Consider the following 16404-nt stretch of genomic DNA (forward strand, 5'->3'; position numbering starts at 1 on the left):
AAAGCCTCAACATGCACATGGCGCACACATGCACACAGTACCAAAACATCATTGTGGAACAAAAATGAAAGCATGCAACTATCTGCAACTATCCCAGATTTAGGAAATCAATTGCAAGTACACCATTTTGGCGGGTGGGAATTACATAATCCAGGATTTTAAAAATGCAGATTTCCAGACCTCAGGGCTTCAAGGGCTCCTCATATTCCGTATCTGGATTGCCTTCCAATTAGGACAATAGCTTATGTGAGGAAAGCATGCCCTTGCCTAGCCAAGCCTCCAGCTGCATTCATAGGGGAAGTTACTGGTTAAGTTGGGGAGAGGCTCACCGGGGTGAGTAGGAGTTGAGAGGTGGCCTGGGTTTACAGTCCTGCTCGCTCCCGGGGGTGCTGGAGGAGGGGACGCTTGGGTGGACTTGTTGAAAGTATGTTTGGATCTGCTGGTTCAAATGGCAACACCTGAAGGAGGTGGAAGATTGCAACCCTGCAGGACAGGAGGGAAAAATAGGATGCTTCAGGTGGATACTTCCCTGCCCCTCCACCCTCCAACAAAGGGGGAAAGTGGCAGTTTTGGAACCACAGGGGACACTTCACTATGATCTTTAAAATAAACTTGAAACACTTTTAGCAATCTTTGTTTAAATTCAGAAAATAGTTGTGGCTCATTCCTGCACAGCTTTCCAAAACAACATTGTTTCCTATACTATGTTCTTCAGTGAAGTTTCCTGTGTGGCTTGTAGCAGGAAACTTTTCCCCTGTGGTTTCTCTGGTGCTGGACTGGGCCTAAGGATGAAATCTCTGTTTGTAGGGTGGTGGGTCAGTCATTTCTAGCTGTAATGGTGTTCCCCCAAGGAAAGCTCCATTCCATTCAGGACCTTATGCCATGGACTCTCCTTGCCCAAAAGGGCTGATCTGGTCTCATCTATAAGGGCATTTGTTAGCTAATTGAACGCTGAACCCCAAGTGGGCTTCTAAGAAATGGAACTGCCAGAAAAGATATTGACTGATGTCTCAATTTATGACTTGCTAAAGGACAGAAAGAGAGAGAGAACAAACATTCTTTTCAAAATAGCATGGCTTAATGGACCATGGTTGCTGTTGCATTGCTCTTCTCCATCTCTCTTTTGATCTGACAAGCCCAAATTACAAGCACACCAAGTGCTATCATACTGTCACTCCTCTTCCCACTGTCCTGAGGAGGCCATTGGATGGGTACCTACCATGAGGTGTTTTCCCAGGGAAAGCGTGCAAAAGAAGTATGGGGTTAGAATACGGAGAAAGAGTAAGGACAGAAACAGGAAAATGCAAGATAGGGAAAAGAAAAACAGAACCTGTCATATGTCAGCAAGAAAGTAAGCCATTGACATGAGAAGGCCCCAAAATTCTCAAAGAAAGTTTGTAAATCACATTAACTAGCCAAATAGTTCATAAACTTTGATACAGTGAGGGCCACTTTTTAATGATCTCCATATTTAGAAGGCAGAAAACTGCTTTTGTTTTTTAAATTTCAAGCCACTTTGACTGCAAAATACTTCTGATAGTTTTAGATGCAGCTTTGCACACACATACACTTGAGAATCTGCATGAGACTCGAAATGCCTCAGGCAAGCAGCCTCCACCTGGCCACCACACTTGCCAGAGAAACTCCTTCATAGCTCAGTGCTTAACCATTGCCTTATTTTAACCAGATACGTAATTTTGTGGAGGAGGCAAGTAGAGTGACTGATTTACTTGCATTAAACTGGATTTCCATTTTGAAGTTGCTAATTTTGTAGGAGAAAAAGCTCTTCTACAGAAGCTTTACATCAGCCAAAGCAAATCAGTTTTTAACAAATTTAAAATCTATTGGACTTGTATGTGCCATATTTTAAAGCATTGAGCCTAACTTCATTTAAGCAGGTTTTTGGAGAGGGTTGTGGTGCAACAGCCTCCCTTCCTGGCCCACATGCTGCATCCCAATATGTGGGAAGGGCCCAAGAAATTCCAGCCAGTGGCGATTCTGTTACCTGACAGTCAGGTGCCTCATTTTGGTGGAGCCCTGCGTGGGGGAGGAGTTGCTTCTGCTGAGGTCCTCCATAGATCTGTCCAGGGCTTTTCCCTTGTCGGACCCTGGGCTCCCATTGTCAGTGCTGTCCATATCATACCTGGAGCCACACACACGAAAACAGATGTGCGTCAGCTGGTGGGCAGGAGAGACTTTTCAAGAGGGCAGCCCTGAAACCGAGGGGGAAAGCAGGGCTGCCACTAAAAACATGTCAACGCTACACACTAACATTGTTTTAGACTGACTGAATTGAATTGTTCTCCCCTGCACCTCCCCTTTTCAAACATTGCCGATATCCCATTTTCTATCTGGCTTACTCTTCAACATGCTGCCCTAGCTTGATTATGATCACAGTTTGGGACCTTATTCATACTCTGTTTGCTTCCTCTAGGAGCTTTTTGCTTCCCATACTTTGAAAATGTGCAGTCAGGGGAAATGTGCAGGTGGTGTTTGCTTGCCTGCTGGTTCCCATGATTGGCAGAAGCAGAAAAGATTGTGCAAAATAAGCAGGTAGCACTGCTGAACTGTAACTGAATGCTACTTCACCATTGTTTAACCATTTTGCCATGGAGAAGTAAATGGGTAGGAAGCCTGTGTGCAACCAAGAGGAAACTAGTCACTCATTCCTCCATGGAATAGTGATAAATCCCTTCATTGCCTCCTGGTGTCTTCTGAAATAGAGTGCTTCTAGTGTCACCAATCAAATGACATTATGTGGTTATTCCATCAATCCCTCCCTATCAGCTTTTCTGTGGCAGGAAAAGAGATGGAAGAAGCAGAGGTAAAACATAAGAAGACTGCAAGTGGAAGGCAACCAACATTCTTGGGCCCCTGTGTAAAATGTGTTCTGTCTTGCCTAGAAGCACTCTTAGGACTGGTTTCTAGGAGTGCTCTCCAAGAATTTCCAGCCCAGGAATGACTCCTCAATGAAATTATTCATGAGTGTGGCATAGTTTAAAGCAGGAGTGAGGAAACCTTTTCTGCCATGGGTCACATTCCTTCAGGGGCAAATCCATCCAGGCCTACATGCCAGTGGTGGGCAGACCTAAAAGCAGATGGAGTCAACTCATTTCTCTCTTTCTTTCTGCCACCTCCTTCTCTCTCACTGCCAGGCCTTATTCTTCCACACACAGCAAACTGCCAGGGGTCACTCTTGCTGGAGGCCTGATCTGGTTGCTTGCAGGCTTTCAAAATTAAGCTGAGGGCTGCCCACAAGGAAGCTTGTCAGTTCTTTCAGCAAACAGACTGTTGTCTCCAGCCTGGGGAAGCGCCTTGTAACAAGGACTGTGTGAAACCTAATTCATTAATAGCATTGGATTGATTCCCTTTTGCTGCTTCTTAACAGTCTAAAATAAAAGAATAATTATGCTCCCCAAATGTTCTTGAGTGCTTCAAATGTTGAAGCTAGAAGAACTGTGCATAAAATGAAATTTTGTTTTCTATCCCCAAATATATTTCAGCCTGAACAACCATTATTGTCTTCTTTGTGGCTATGGAAGCTTGGTGGAATTATTTTAATTCTTTGTAATCATTTTGTGTCAAGAATTCTGGAAGAACTCCAGATGGGCTGAGTCACATCAAGTTATTTCTCAAAGGTGGAAAAAGTGGAGAAGGAGGGCAAAATGAGGGTTAAATTTCACAAAGCTGAACTTTAAGAGGCCCATTTGGGACCCAGGTTCTTATATAAAATAAAATGTATGATGGATATCTAAAGCCATGAAAAAATAGCTTTATGAACCCCTGAGAATGTTTAGACTTCTTTTCTTAAACAGCAAAGCTGACTTTCCCCAAATGCTGTATAAAAAAACTTCTTTGCCAACTGAGATAAGTTTCAAAATGGTTTACCTCTCTGTCCAAAGGAAAAACCTCCTGCCAAATGCAAGCTACTGAGATAAAGATATTTGAATCCTTGTTGTACATGTATTATTGGGTACATGCTGGTTCAGGTCTCATAACAATAAAACTGGATGCTTCACCAGGGACTGCGGCTCCATCACAACCCTTCCTTAAACCTCAGCTACATACCCCTTTCCAGCCAAGTGGCAACAGTGACTTACGTGACAGAGCACTGGGCAAAGGCGAGGTAGTCCACCAACACATCAAGACCCTTGTTTTCTTCATTCAGGAACTCCTGGACCCAACTATGGGGAGAGGGGAAGGAAAAATAACTATTTTGTTTGAATGAATAAGCAGAAGAGTAGCATGCTTGCTTTTTCTCAACTTTGAGATCCATTTCTCTCTCTCTCTCTCTCTCTCTCTCTCTCTCTCTCTCTCTCTCTCCCCCCTTTCTCATGCTTCTTTCTAGACTGAGGTAGAGAGCTCTCTGCCTTTTTAAAATGTAGATAAGCTTAATAATGTCACAGCAATTTTAATATACAGAGTGCTTTCCTTCTTTCATTTATTCTGACAGCATCCTATAAAGTATGCTGTTATGGCTGAAATCTTCTGCCTGATTTACATGAAAGTAAACACCACTGAATTCAATCAAACTTTCTTCTGAGTAGACATATACAGGCCTGCACTGTAATAATTCCATTTCAAAATGAGAACCTAGACTGGGGACCAAATATTCAGAAAAGCATATTCCAACTCTATCACTTTAAAACAAAAGTGAGTGGAATTGCATATTGCAATGCTCCCCCACAACAACAACAACAACAAAATAAAAATAAAAATTCTGCCCTCACATAACATAACTAGCATGCCACTGAATCCAGAATATTTCCCCCTGAAATGTTAGCTTTCCACAGGCTAGAAACATTTGATGCAGGGAAATATTCCAACATCTCTACCTTGTATTGGTACAGTTCTGTAAAGCCTATATTCCACCAAGCTTGCAAGTAATCATTTAGTTACTGGCATGTGATAAGTAAGAACTGTCTCTACAGAATGATTTTGCAATTTAGAAGAATGGCATTCTCCTTCCCCGTGCCACAACCGCACTTTCAGGCTGTGCATAAAAGACTTATAATAAGCACACGTGGATTAATAGGCCAGTAAAAATGGTTGTGAGCTGGTAGTTCTGGATTTATTTATTTGAGAATGTTGCAAACTGTATCTTCAATCCAAAAAGAATTTCAAGGCAATGTACAGGAAACCCCTCAGTGTCTGCACTGTTGCTGTGAAGAGACAGAGATGTGCCCAACGTGTTCCTAAACTGACAAGGAATGTTTAACTCAAGTCCAAGTCTCACATGTAATCCATTAAATCACACTGGCTTGCTCTCTCACTTTCTCCCTTCCACCTTCTGTTGCAGCCATTGATATTCATGGTCAATTTTCCCCATGAAAATTTATTCCTTATTTATATTGTAAATCAGGAATAAGGCCATCTGGATGAATTCTACCCATTACTCAAGTGTACACTTACACAGAAAGTACAAGGGCTATAAACTGTCTGGTGCCTGAAATTCTGAAGCAAATATTTGATTCTGTTACCAGAAATCCCAAAGTTCTGCTATGGGAGTAAAATGGATTTCAGTCAGCAAACACTCACATTAATCTTTGCTTTCATCTTCTCCCCTCCCCCTGCAATTATTTGTGTGTTGTAGCTGATGCCACCCATTTCTCACATTAATGTGAAGGCCTTTCTGTTATGTTTTCAGGTGGTGGATCTTTCCATTAACAAGCCTTACAGATGGCAAGATCTACTACTTAAAAATCATGAGAGTAACTGAAAATGAACATTCTCCAAAGCAAATATGAAGCCATTCACAATATCAGCAATTTGCAAATGGCTTCTTCAAAAGAAAAACGCACTATGGTAGGGAATAGGTGGGCAGGGAGGGGCCTTAACTGCATTCCCAATCTGGATTGGGCCCCAAATGTGAGATATTTGCATTGAAGTGGAAGGAAGCTTCCATTACAGCAGCTACCCCCCCCCCCACCCACCCAATGCAAATAGCAGACACAGAAGTCCAGATAAAGACCGCTCTGGGGGACCAAAACTTAGAGCTGTCCATCACTCACAACAGGTTCCTGATTCCAGTTGGGGATATATTTTTAAAGCCATTCACACAACTGCTTCTTGTGCAGATGCTGCCTTATCTAGTTTGGTCCCGAGATATTTGATTGGTTACCATTATCAAACTTGGAACTTTTAAAAGTAGTTGCATAAGCATGTGAAAATGTTATGTGAAAACTGGCCATGCTTCTGTGAGCAGACCCCACAGGAAACCACAGTACCCTTCACGTATAAATGTTCCACTCACTCCGTAACATATCACATGATCACATTGCTTCAAATAATGCATGACTAATGGCCCCCTGCAGAAATGTTCGCCCTGTAAAATAACATCATGACTCTATCCTAGTATGTATCATTGGCTGATGAGGGGGTTCTCAGATAAATCTTCTAGGTTCAGGACTAAGAACTTTCTCCAAGAGCTGTTTGGCCTATCCCAGGGGTTGGCAACCCACGGCTCCAGAGCTGCACGTGGCTCTTGAATCCCTCTGCTGCGGCTCCGTCACCTAAAATACACATCACAGCCGCTGATCTGCGACCGAGGCTCCGAGTTACAAAATACCAATAGGAGATGATGAGGCATCCACTCAGGATCGCTGGGCTAGCAGGTCAAGTAAATTGCTACATTCTTTTGCTATTGTGCAGGGAAAGAGTGGAACAAGCTTCCTGCAGGCTCTCATGCTACACAAAACCCTGCTGAAAAGATTCTCTTTGTCCAAATGTAATCTTCCTCTGAATGATATAAGATGCACTTGGAACCTGTCACAATTCACATCACTTGACTGTTTATCTGCTAATCAGTCACTAAACACACCTATATCTGGGACTTCCCCTGGTAGGCCAACCATGGATAAATCGAAGAAAAGTTTCTGAAGAAAACCAAACGTTTAATGATACGTGGGTAGATTCACTTGCTTTTACTGCTGACGAACTTATGGGGTTTGCTGTTTAATGCATGCAGCCCTTTAGCACTGACTTGGACTCTTCAGGAAGCTGTTCTCCTATTCAAATTATATGAAAGGAGTCCTACTAGTTTATAATGTAAGATTAAAAATAACAGTTTTTAGTGACTGAACAAGAGCTGCAGCTAAATCATAATGAAGATATACATAGCATTAAGGTAAAAAAGGATATATGCAGTGTTATCTTCATTTTAGATGTCAAAAGGGTTTTGCGGCTCCCGGTGCTTTCTTTTGTGTGGGAAACGGGTCCAAATGGCTCTTTGAGTGTTAAAGGTTGCCAACCCCTGGCCTATCCATTTAGGCTACAGTCTATTGTTTGTGCATGCTATCAGTGTGGGATGAAAAATGAAACAACATGGCTTTAAAATCCAAATGTACAATCTGACTATTATAGGTAGCTCATGCAAACTGCAGACACTGGCCAAATACATGAATCTAACCTGCCTGGCACTCTTCACAGGGCCACAACTCATCTCCTGAAGCCTAGGCTCTATAGCCTTTCCAAAGCACAATTTGTTCTTTCTTTTGCACGTCATCAGACACAACAAGCCACTTTGTCACAAAACAAGAACATACATCTCTGCTTGGCAGCCAGGCAGCCAGTCTCAAAAGATAAATGTTTTCCTTTCCAAACTCTTCATTAGCCTATATCCATCACTGTCATTAAAGGTGTTAGTCCCTGCCCTCTCCCCAGCCCTTGCTTTGAACCAGTCTTAGGCTGAGTCCATTCATCCCAGTACAGGTAGTCCCCAGCTTACAGACAAGTTCTGTTCCTGAGAAGGTCCTTAAGTCAAATTTGTATGTAAGTTGGATCACATGAGTAAGCCAAATGCTTGTCATAGTATATGTATATATTTTACCATTCTGAGAATATAAAACACTTAAGAGACACTTCTGTATTCACTAAAACATCTTAAATGCAATATAGCATTGTAATAATAATAACAGTAATGCAGTAATAATAAAGTAATTACAGGTACCGAAGAGAGAGATAAACTGTATATATGTGTATAGGTACAAAGTATTGTAAAAAACAAATAAAAGAAACAGTTCTTAAAACAGGTTAGAATATTCTTGCAGTAACCTTAAGACCAACATTAGCTGATGGAGATGGAGTTGGACCTGGACCTGGAGACTCAGTTTGATTGTGCTGCTGGAGAGGGAACGGTAGGGAGTAGCTTTCTTGAAGAATGCCTCAAGGATTGTTTGTATAACCATGTTTTTTTTCTTACCATAAATGTCCTAGTAGCAGCTGAGAACCTGCTTATATGGGCAAATGCTAAAGAAAAACCACTAGAGAACTACATGCTCTACACATGTCCCAAAACACACTAGTTTGGGTATGTTTGAGCTGATCAGAATATCATAAAGCTCTGAGTACTGTATCTCTAGGGAATTAAATTGTCACTGATAACACATGGTCAAAGACTTTGTGTAGTTCCCTAGAGATTCATTACATAGTTCTTAGAGATAGACGTGACTATCTCTAGCAAATCTCTAACTCCAAGAAAAGCCATGATTACCTCTAAGTAACTACACAGCCACTGATGATGCACAAAAGCATTATGCAGTTCCCTAGAGATAGTCATGGCTTTTTGCTGGAGATATTCATATAGTGTTTATGGCAGACCATGCATTCATAAGTATGGGTTGTTCATAACCTGGATGTTCAAAACCAGGGACTGCCTGTATTGTCTGCTTTGACTGGCAGCAGCCCCCACCACCTCAGGCAGAGTTCATTCCCAGCCCTCTACCTGAGATCTTCAGAGGTTAGGGACTGAAGTGTCTACACAAACTTTACTGCTGAGCAATTGGCTGTCCAGAAGGTAAAAACAGAACCCATTAACTCAGCAGCCATCTCTGGAGTAAAGCACCATGCTTAATACAGGCAAATTAAATGCCAACCATGGCTGATAAAGACCACCCTGAGACCAATATACTTAAGGAGAGGGACTCCTGAATGCCAGCATGATAGGTGAGCTGAAGGCTTACACAGACAAATTCTTTTATTTATTTTCTTTTAGGAGCAATGACATCCCAGGAAATTTTTGGCAAAGGGGGAATACATAGACCTTCCTGTCCCTCCACAGTGCACCACTTTTCACTTTGTTTCCATGAACTAGACTAAGCCATGGGCTGGATGCGAAAGGAGGTGGCTAGAGGGATTAGACAAAAGAGGAACCTCAGTAGGAAATGAGTACTGGGGCAAATAGACAAAAGGGTATGGGGGGGAATTGCAGAAGAATTCTTCACAAGGCTAAGGCTGATTACGAGCTGAGCCTTGCCAAGAATATCAAAAGCAACAAAAAGGGCTTCTTTCAGCATGTAAATAGGAAGAGGAAAGGGAGACAAATAGTGGGACCACTAAATAAGAAGGAAGGAGATCCAGTGACTGATACGAGGGAACAGGCACAGATGCTAAATGACTATTTTGCTTCTGTGTTCTCCCCAAAGCAGGATGGGGGAGATCCACATAGGAGATTAGATGAGGCCGGGGACTTTGGGGCACAGGTTACCTAGAAGTCGAGGGGCTCCTCAGGGCACTGGACATTACAAAGGCACCGGGCCCTGATGGGTTACACCCAAGAGTACTTTGAGAGTTGGCAGGGGTTCTCTCACACCCGCTGGCCTCCATTTTTCAGGCCTCATGGAGAATGGGGAAGTTCCAGAGGACTGAGGGGTGGTGTCAGTGGTCCCAATTTTAAAAAAGGGTAGTAGAAGGGACATGAGGAATTACAGACCAGTTAGCCTTATGCCCATTGTAGGAAAAACAATGGAAAGACTCATAATAGAGAGAGAACTAGTGATGCTAGATAGGGAAGGAAGGCTGGCAGCCACACAACACGGCTTCTGCAAAAACAGGTCCTGCCAGACAAACCTTGTGAAATTCTACAACAAGGTTTCAAGATGGCTAGATGGAGGGGATGCAGTGGATGTGGTTCACCTGGATTTTAGCAAGGCCTTTGACAAAGTGCCCCATGATATCCTGGTTGACTGCAGGCTAAACATGAGTCAGCAGTGTGATGCGGTGGTTAAGAGGGTGAACACCACCCATGGTTGCATAGCCAGAAGTGTGGCTTCTAGACTGAGAGAGGTATTACTACCACTCTGTACGACTCTGGTGCACCCATAACTGGGGTATTGTGCTCAGTTTTGGGCCCCTCACTACAGGAAGGATATAGACAGGTTAGACTCAGTGTAGCGTAGGGCCATAAGGTTGGTGGCCGGTTTGCAGGGGATGCCGTATGAGGCGAGACTGAGGGAACTGGGTCTCTTCAGCCTGGAGAAGAGGAGACTCAGAGGGGATCTGTTGGTGACATATAGGTATGTGCGGGGACGTCACATGAAGGTGGGTAGAGACCTGTTCTTCCCTGCAGAGGAAGGCAGGATGCGCGACAACGGAGCAAAGCTCAGGGAAGCAAGGTTCCATTTAGATGCTAGGAAGCACTTCCTGACAGTTAGGACCCTGAGGGTGTGGAATGGACTTCCACAGGAGGTGACTGGGCCCATTCGGTGAGGGTGTTCAAGGATAGGCACAACATGCCCATGGTGGGCATGTTGTGAGCAAAGCTGGCTGGAGTCGGGGGTCAGACTGGATGGCTCGGGAAACCCCTTCTGACTCATTATGTTTCTATGGGCTGCCCCAGAAGGTAGAGTTAGAACCTATAATCTGAGTAGCTTTCTCTGGGGCAAACCATCATGCTTAAGATAAATTAAATGTCTGCCCTGCAATGTAAGCATACTGGGGGGTGACGGGGGGAGGAATGCTGTTCTCCCCTAACTCCCATCACTATGGCAGCCCCTCCATTGCCATGAGATGACCCATTCCCAGTCAGGCATGGCCCAACCCCTTCAGCCTTGCCTAACCTAGTCCCTTCCAGGCATGTTGTGCTGCGACTGTTATCATGGGCCACACTGACTGTGGAGCTGGGAGCTGTAAACAAGCACATCTGGAGGAAAGCTTCCATAGGCAGTATAGGGGATGCTTGGGTAGAAGAGTATCAAGGGGTGTAGGCTAATTGGGAGCAGTTTCCTTTCAGAACTATGTGGGATCAGGTCATGAGAACATAATAATAGTCTTGCAGGATCAGACCAATGGTTCATCCAGTCCAGCACCCCATTCACACCATACAAACCAGCTGCCCACAGGGTCCTTCAAGCAGGATGGGTAGAAGAGTTCCACCTGCCCAACTTCCAGGGCAACTGGTATATGCAGGTATGCCACCTCTGATAATGGAGGTAATACATAGCCAGCAAGGCCAGTAGCCACTCATAGCCTCTTTCTCCATGGATTTCTCCAATCCCTTTTTAAAACCATCCAAATGGGTGGCCATCACGACTTCCTGCGGCAGTGAATCCCATAGTATAACTATACATTGTATGAAGAAGTACTTCCTTTTATCTGTCTTAAATTGCCCACCAGTCAGCTTCATGGGATGACCCTGGGTTCTGATATCATAGAAGAAGAAGAAGGTCTCCCTCTCTGTTCAAGGTGCAGTGAAAGTTCAAACACCATTTCCAACACCCCTCCCTTGCTTGTTAGTCCCAGTTATTATAACCGCTCCTCGGGGGGGGGGGGGGTGACTCCAGCCACTTGATCATTTTAATTGCCCTTCTCTGTACTTTTTCCAATGCAGTAATTTCCTTTTTCAGATAAGACAAGCAGAAATGAACATAATATTGTAAGTGTGGTTGTACCAAAGATTTGTGAAAGGGGAATACAGTCTTTGCAGTTCTATTTTCATTTTTTTCATAATTATGCCTAACATGGAATTTGCTTTTTTCACAGCAGCTGTGCACTGAGTCAACATTTTCATTGAACTGTTCCCTCCTCCCTAAGATCCCTTTCTTGATAATTCACTGCTAGCTCAGACCCCATCAGGCTATACTAGAAGGTGGATTTTTTTGCCCCATCATGCATGACTTTGCTTTAGCTAAGAAAAGCAACAGCCACTGCACTGGCAATGAAGAGGGAGGGCCAACAAGAAAGAGAAAAATGGGTATTTTTCAATATGTATGCAGTATGCATGCCTTCTTGCCTGAAGATAACATTTTGTACCTTTGTAGCAAGTGCAAGTTCACTGCATTGCTAAAAGAAGGATAAGAAGTCTACAACAATGAATGGACACACTCCAAAGTATAAGAGATGACAAAGAGATCTTGGACATTACCCATGATAGACAACTGTAGGGCTTGACACAGAAAGAACAGCTGGATGAACAAAAAGGGAAGCAATTTTCATGGAGACCAGTGACATTCAGGAAGATTTGCAGAAGTCCCTTGCACCACTGGAACTAAGAAACCACTTGGAGGCTCCTGAAGACAATGACAGAGGCTCTGAGTCTTCAGGGGAATATCTACAGCACAGGCCAGGAAGCAAGATGCTGGAGCCCGATAGAAACACTCTTGCAGCAAGACGCATAGTAGGCTGGTTGTGGCTGGTGACTCTGAACTGTGAGGAACAGGAGATGTGTGTCAACCAGACCCATTGGCCTGAGAAGAACTCATCCCAAAGCGCAAGACACAAAACAATGGGCTCAAATTACAGGAAGCTCAGTTCCAGCTGAACATAAGACAGATGCTGTTAGAGCAGTCCAACAATGGAGCCAGTTATGTAGGGAGGCTGTGGGCTCTCCCACACTAGAGGCATTCAAGAGGCAGCTGGACAGCCATCTGAGAGGGATGGTTTACCTTGGAGTCCTGCAGTGAGCAGAGGGATGGACCCAATGGTCCTCTGGCCCCTTCCAACTCTACTATTTTGTGATTCTAAATATGTTGTCTCATGAAAGCACACAGTGGAGGTGTGATGGAGTGGCTACTCAAACTCATAAAGTCCACTAATAGTAATCTCTTCCCACTTATCCATATGAGAATGAATGGTACTGCCAAACAAATCATGTTGGACTACAAAATTCTAGGAAGGAAGCTCAAGACCTTTGGGTCTCAAATGAAGTTCTAATTCATCCTTTCAGTCCATGAAAGAAGACTAGGAAGGGAAATAAGAATTCTGCAGGTGAGCAACTGTGCATGAGGATAGTATTTCCAGGAGAGATTTGGTTCCTGGGACTGTGGTTTACTTTTTTGGATGAAAACTGCTGGCAGGAGAAAGATGGCCCCAGAGGCTGACAAATTTGATCAGGGGGGCTTTTAAATTGAATCTTGTGGATGGTGAAAGTAAAAGCTCAGAGGTGAGCACTGTAGCACGAACTGGGAAAGCATCTGTACTTGGGCCTGTTAAAACTCTTCTTGCAAATGCAGGAAGGTCATTAAAGTATACAACTTATGTCTTTTAATGTTTTTCTATTAATGCTCAAAGGAAATAAACAGTATAAGCTTCAACTCTTAATTCAAGAAGGTAATATGGCAATAGATGGAAGTGAGACTTGGTGAGATGACTCCCATAAGTAGAGTAGAGCAAGTGAAGAATCTAATGTGTTCAAAAGAACAGATTCCATAGAAAGAGGGGAGAAGTTCCAGAAGCTGTGAAAGCTGTCAGTCATAATTAAAGGGACCAAGCCAGCTGGAAAGAAGAGGAGCTTGAACCAGTAGGGAAAGATGTAAATCCAGGTCGAAGTTTCAATTTGAAGAAGACATTGAAGGACCATATTTGAAATGCAGTGGGGTGCTTGAAAGATGGTCCTCAGGAACTTAGACTGAACTCTTTCCAAGGGAAGAAAAGACCTATAAGGTCCCAATTGAGCTCCAAACAGGAGCTGGACTTGAATCTTAGCTGAGAAGACTTAAATTGCTGCAGGTATATACTGTGAGCCTTTAGAGAAATACAAAGTTTGTACAGACACTGTTCTTGTGCATTTAAGATGACATAGTGATCATAGTGATCATAGAGAGCCAGTGTGGTGTAGTGGTTAAGAGCATGGGACTGGGACTCAGACGATCTGGGTTCTGGTCCCCGCTCGGCCATGGAGCCAACTGGGTGACTTTGGGCCAGTCACAGACTCTCAGCCCAACCTACCTCACAGGGTTGTTGTTGTGGGGATAAGATGGAGGAGGAGATGTAAGCTGCCTTGAGCCCTTTGTAGGAAAAAGGCAGGATAGAAATTGAAAAAAAAAATACATACATCTCCACACAACAGCAAGAGAATGAACATGGTGACCCTACTGAAAGAACCTTGGCTGAAAAGTACCTGGGTTAAAATAAATGGAGGAAGAAATAAAAGCAGGATACTCTACTACCAACCAGCCAAACAAACTGCATATATTTCAGGGAGGCATGGAGTAACTCTGTCAAGCATGGATTCTCTAGATAACTCCTGATTTGCCTTGCTGAAGATTTTCTCCTGGAAGTTATAATGATAGGATCAGCCATCCTTGCCTTGTTTCTGATTGATAAGGAAGAATTAGCTGATGGAGTGAAAATAGCAAGATTGTTGTGGAGAAGTGACAATACAATGCCTGAGTTCTTGATTTTAAAGAAAGCAAAAGCTGAGTATAGTAAAAAGTGTACCTTGGACTTTAGGAAAATGGATTTTAATAAACTCAGAGCAATGATAAACAAGATCTCCCTAGTAGGAAAACCTAACAGGAAGATGAGCTCAAGGAGAATGTAACTTCTTGAAAATGGAGATACCAAAGGCTCGACCAGACACATTCCCACTGAGAGGGGAAATTAGATGAAATGAATGTGGTGCACAAATTGCATAGTCCAAACATCAAAAAGGACACACAGAAGAAGTAGAAGGAGGGACAGGTCATTAAGAAAGTGTACAAGCACTTAGTCTGTAGCCACAGAAATGCTGTCAGGAAGGCTAAAGCTCCAAATGAGCAGTGGTAACTGGAAGCCACTATGGATTTGTCAACAATAAGCACTGCCAGACTCATCTTATTTCAGTTTTTTTCCTGGGTTATTTCCTTGATGGATCTCAGAAATGCTGTGGACATGGTATGCATTAACTTATCCTGACTCAGTCAAAGCATTTAGCAAGATACACCGTGATATCCTGATTAGCAAGCTAGTTAAGTATGGACTGGATGGTACCTGTATTAGGTAGACCCACAGCTGGCTGGCCTATTGTACTCAAAAAGGGTCCATCACTTGTTCCTCATGAACCTAAAGGGAAGTATAGAGTGTGAGGCCTTAGGGCACAGTCCTTCGACATTTTTATTAATGACTTGGAGGAAGGGGAATGGGAAAATGCTTTTCAAATATTTTAATTGATGTATAATTGAGTACAGTAGCAAATGCTTTAGAAGACAAACAAAAATTCAAAATCATCTCAATAGACTAGAAGACTGAGTGGAAAACTTTTTTTTTTTATGAAAGAGAACTTGAAAGCACAGGTATAAATAGTAGGACACCTGGCTTAACTGGTATAAAAAATCTGGGTAAAAATGATCTTGTTGCTGTCAGTTGCAAGCTGCATATGAGTCATCAGTATGATGTGGCTGCAAAAGAAGCAAATGCAATTTCAGGTTCCATCAACTGTGCTCTGGTCAGACCTCATCTTGAATATCAAGATGTCCAATTCTGAACATTAGGAAGCATTCAAATTAACTGGAGCAAGTTCAAAGAAGGGCAACAAAGAAGATCAGGAAACTAGAAACAAAGTCCTGTGTGGAAGGCTATGTTTAGCCTTCAGAAGAGAAGACTGAGTGGGGGATATGGTAAGTGGGTTCTCCTTCATTGGAGATATTTAAGCATAGACTGGACAGCCCCTTGCCAGGGATGCTTTAAACTGACCCCTTCTAATTCTATATGTCTGAATCTAATTCATCTTTGGTATACAGGCACTCTGCGAGTTAGGAACATCCAAGTTAGGAACAACCCCTACTTATGAACAAACTGCCATAACACCTATTAATTTTTAAACAATATTACAGGAAATTGTCATTATCATAGAGAGAGAGAGGAAGCAAAAGGGGAGAGAGGGAAGGCCTCCAAAGCATCACCACAGAGAGAGAGAGAGGAAGTGACAGGATAGAGAGGGAGGCCTCTGAAGCATGCCTTCTCACCTCACCCATCCAGACAAGGAAATTTCTCTGGCATTTCCTGACTGCAAAGAGGAGGCACTGGTAAGTTTGGGGGTCAGGGGGACCAGAAGAGATACTCATAGGTTTTCCACTTTCATGGAGGTCCTGCATCCCTAACCCCCTGTAAATGTGCAGGGCTGACTATCCGTGATCCAACTTCATACAAATTTGGCTTAAAGACAAATTTCCACTTTCTCAGGAATGGACCTTGTTTGAAAGAAGGGAAGTGAAAGGCAAGGCAGAAAGAGAAAGATACACCCAATTGAATGCAGAATTCCAGAGAATAGCTAGAAGAGGTAAGAATGCCTTCTTAAATGAACAGTGCAAAGAAATAGAAGAAAACAATAGAATAGGGAGGACCAGAGATCTCTTCAAGAAAATTGGAGAGAACGTTTCATGCAAAGATGGGCATGATAAAGGACCAAAATGGCAGGGACCTAACAGAGGC

At 43.2% G+C, this 16404-nt stretch overlaps 1 protein-coding gene across 2 annotated transcripts in view; it reads right to left on the reverse strand.

Annotated features, from left to right (window-relative positions):
* The window catches only part of FMNL1 (formin like 1), a 115846-nt gene that overhangs the window by 53852 nt on the left and 45590 nt on the right, over positions 1–16404 (reverse strand). For both annotated transcript variants that reach the window (XM_044446925.1, XM_044446924.1), the window contains exons 5-6: positions 4101–4184; positions 2006–2143 (exon numbers count right to left, since the gene is read on the reverse strand). In XM_044446925.1, the coding sequence (XP_044302860.1) occupies positions 2006–2143; positions 4101–4184 (222 nt within the window). The remainder of the gene's footprint in view (positions 1–2005; positions 2144–4100; positions 4185–16404) is intronic.

Source organism: Varanus komodoensis, unplaced genomic scaffold (assembly GCF_004798865.1).
Source record: "Varanus komodoensis strain SLA01 unplaced genomic scaffold, ASM479886v1 scaffold50, whole genome shotgun sequence".
NCBI classification, from domain to species: domain Eukaryota; kingdom Metazoa; phylum Chordata; class Lepidosauria; order Squamata; family Varanidae; genus Varanus; species Varanus komodoensis.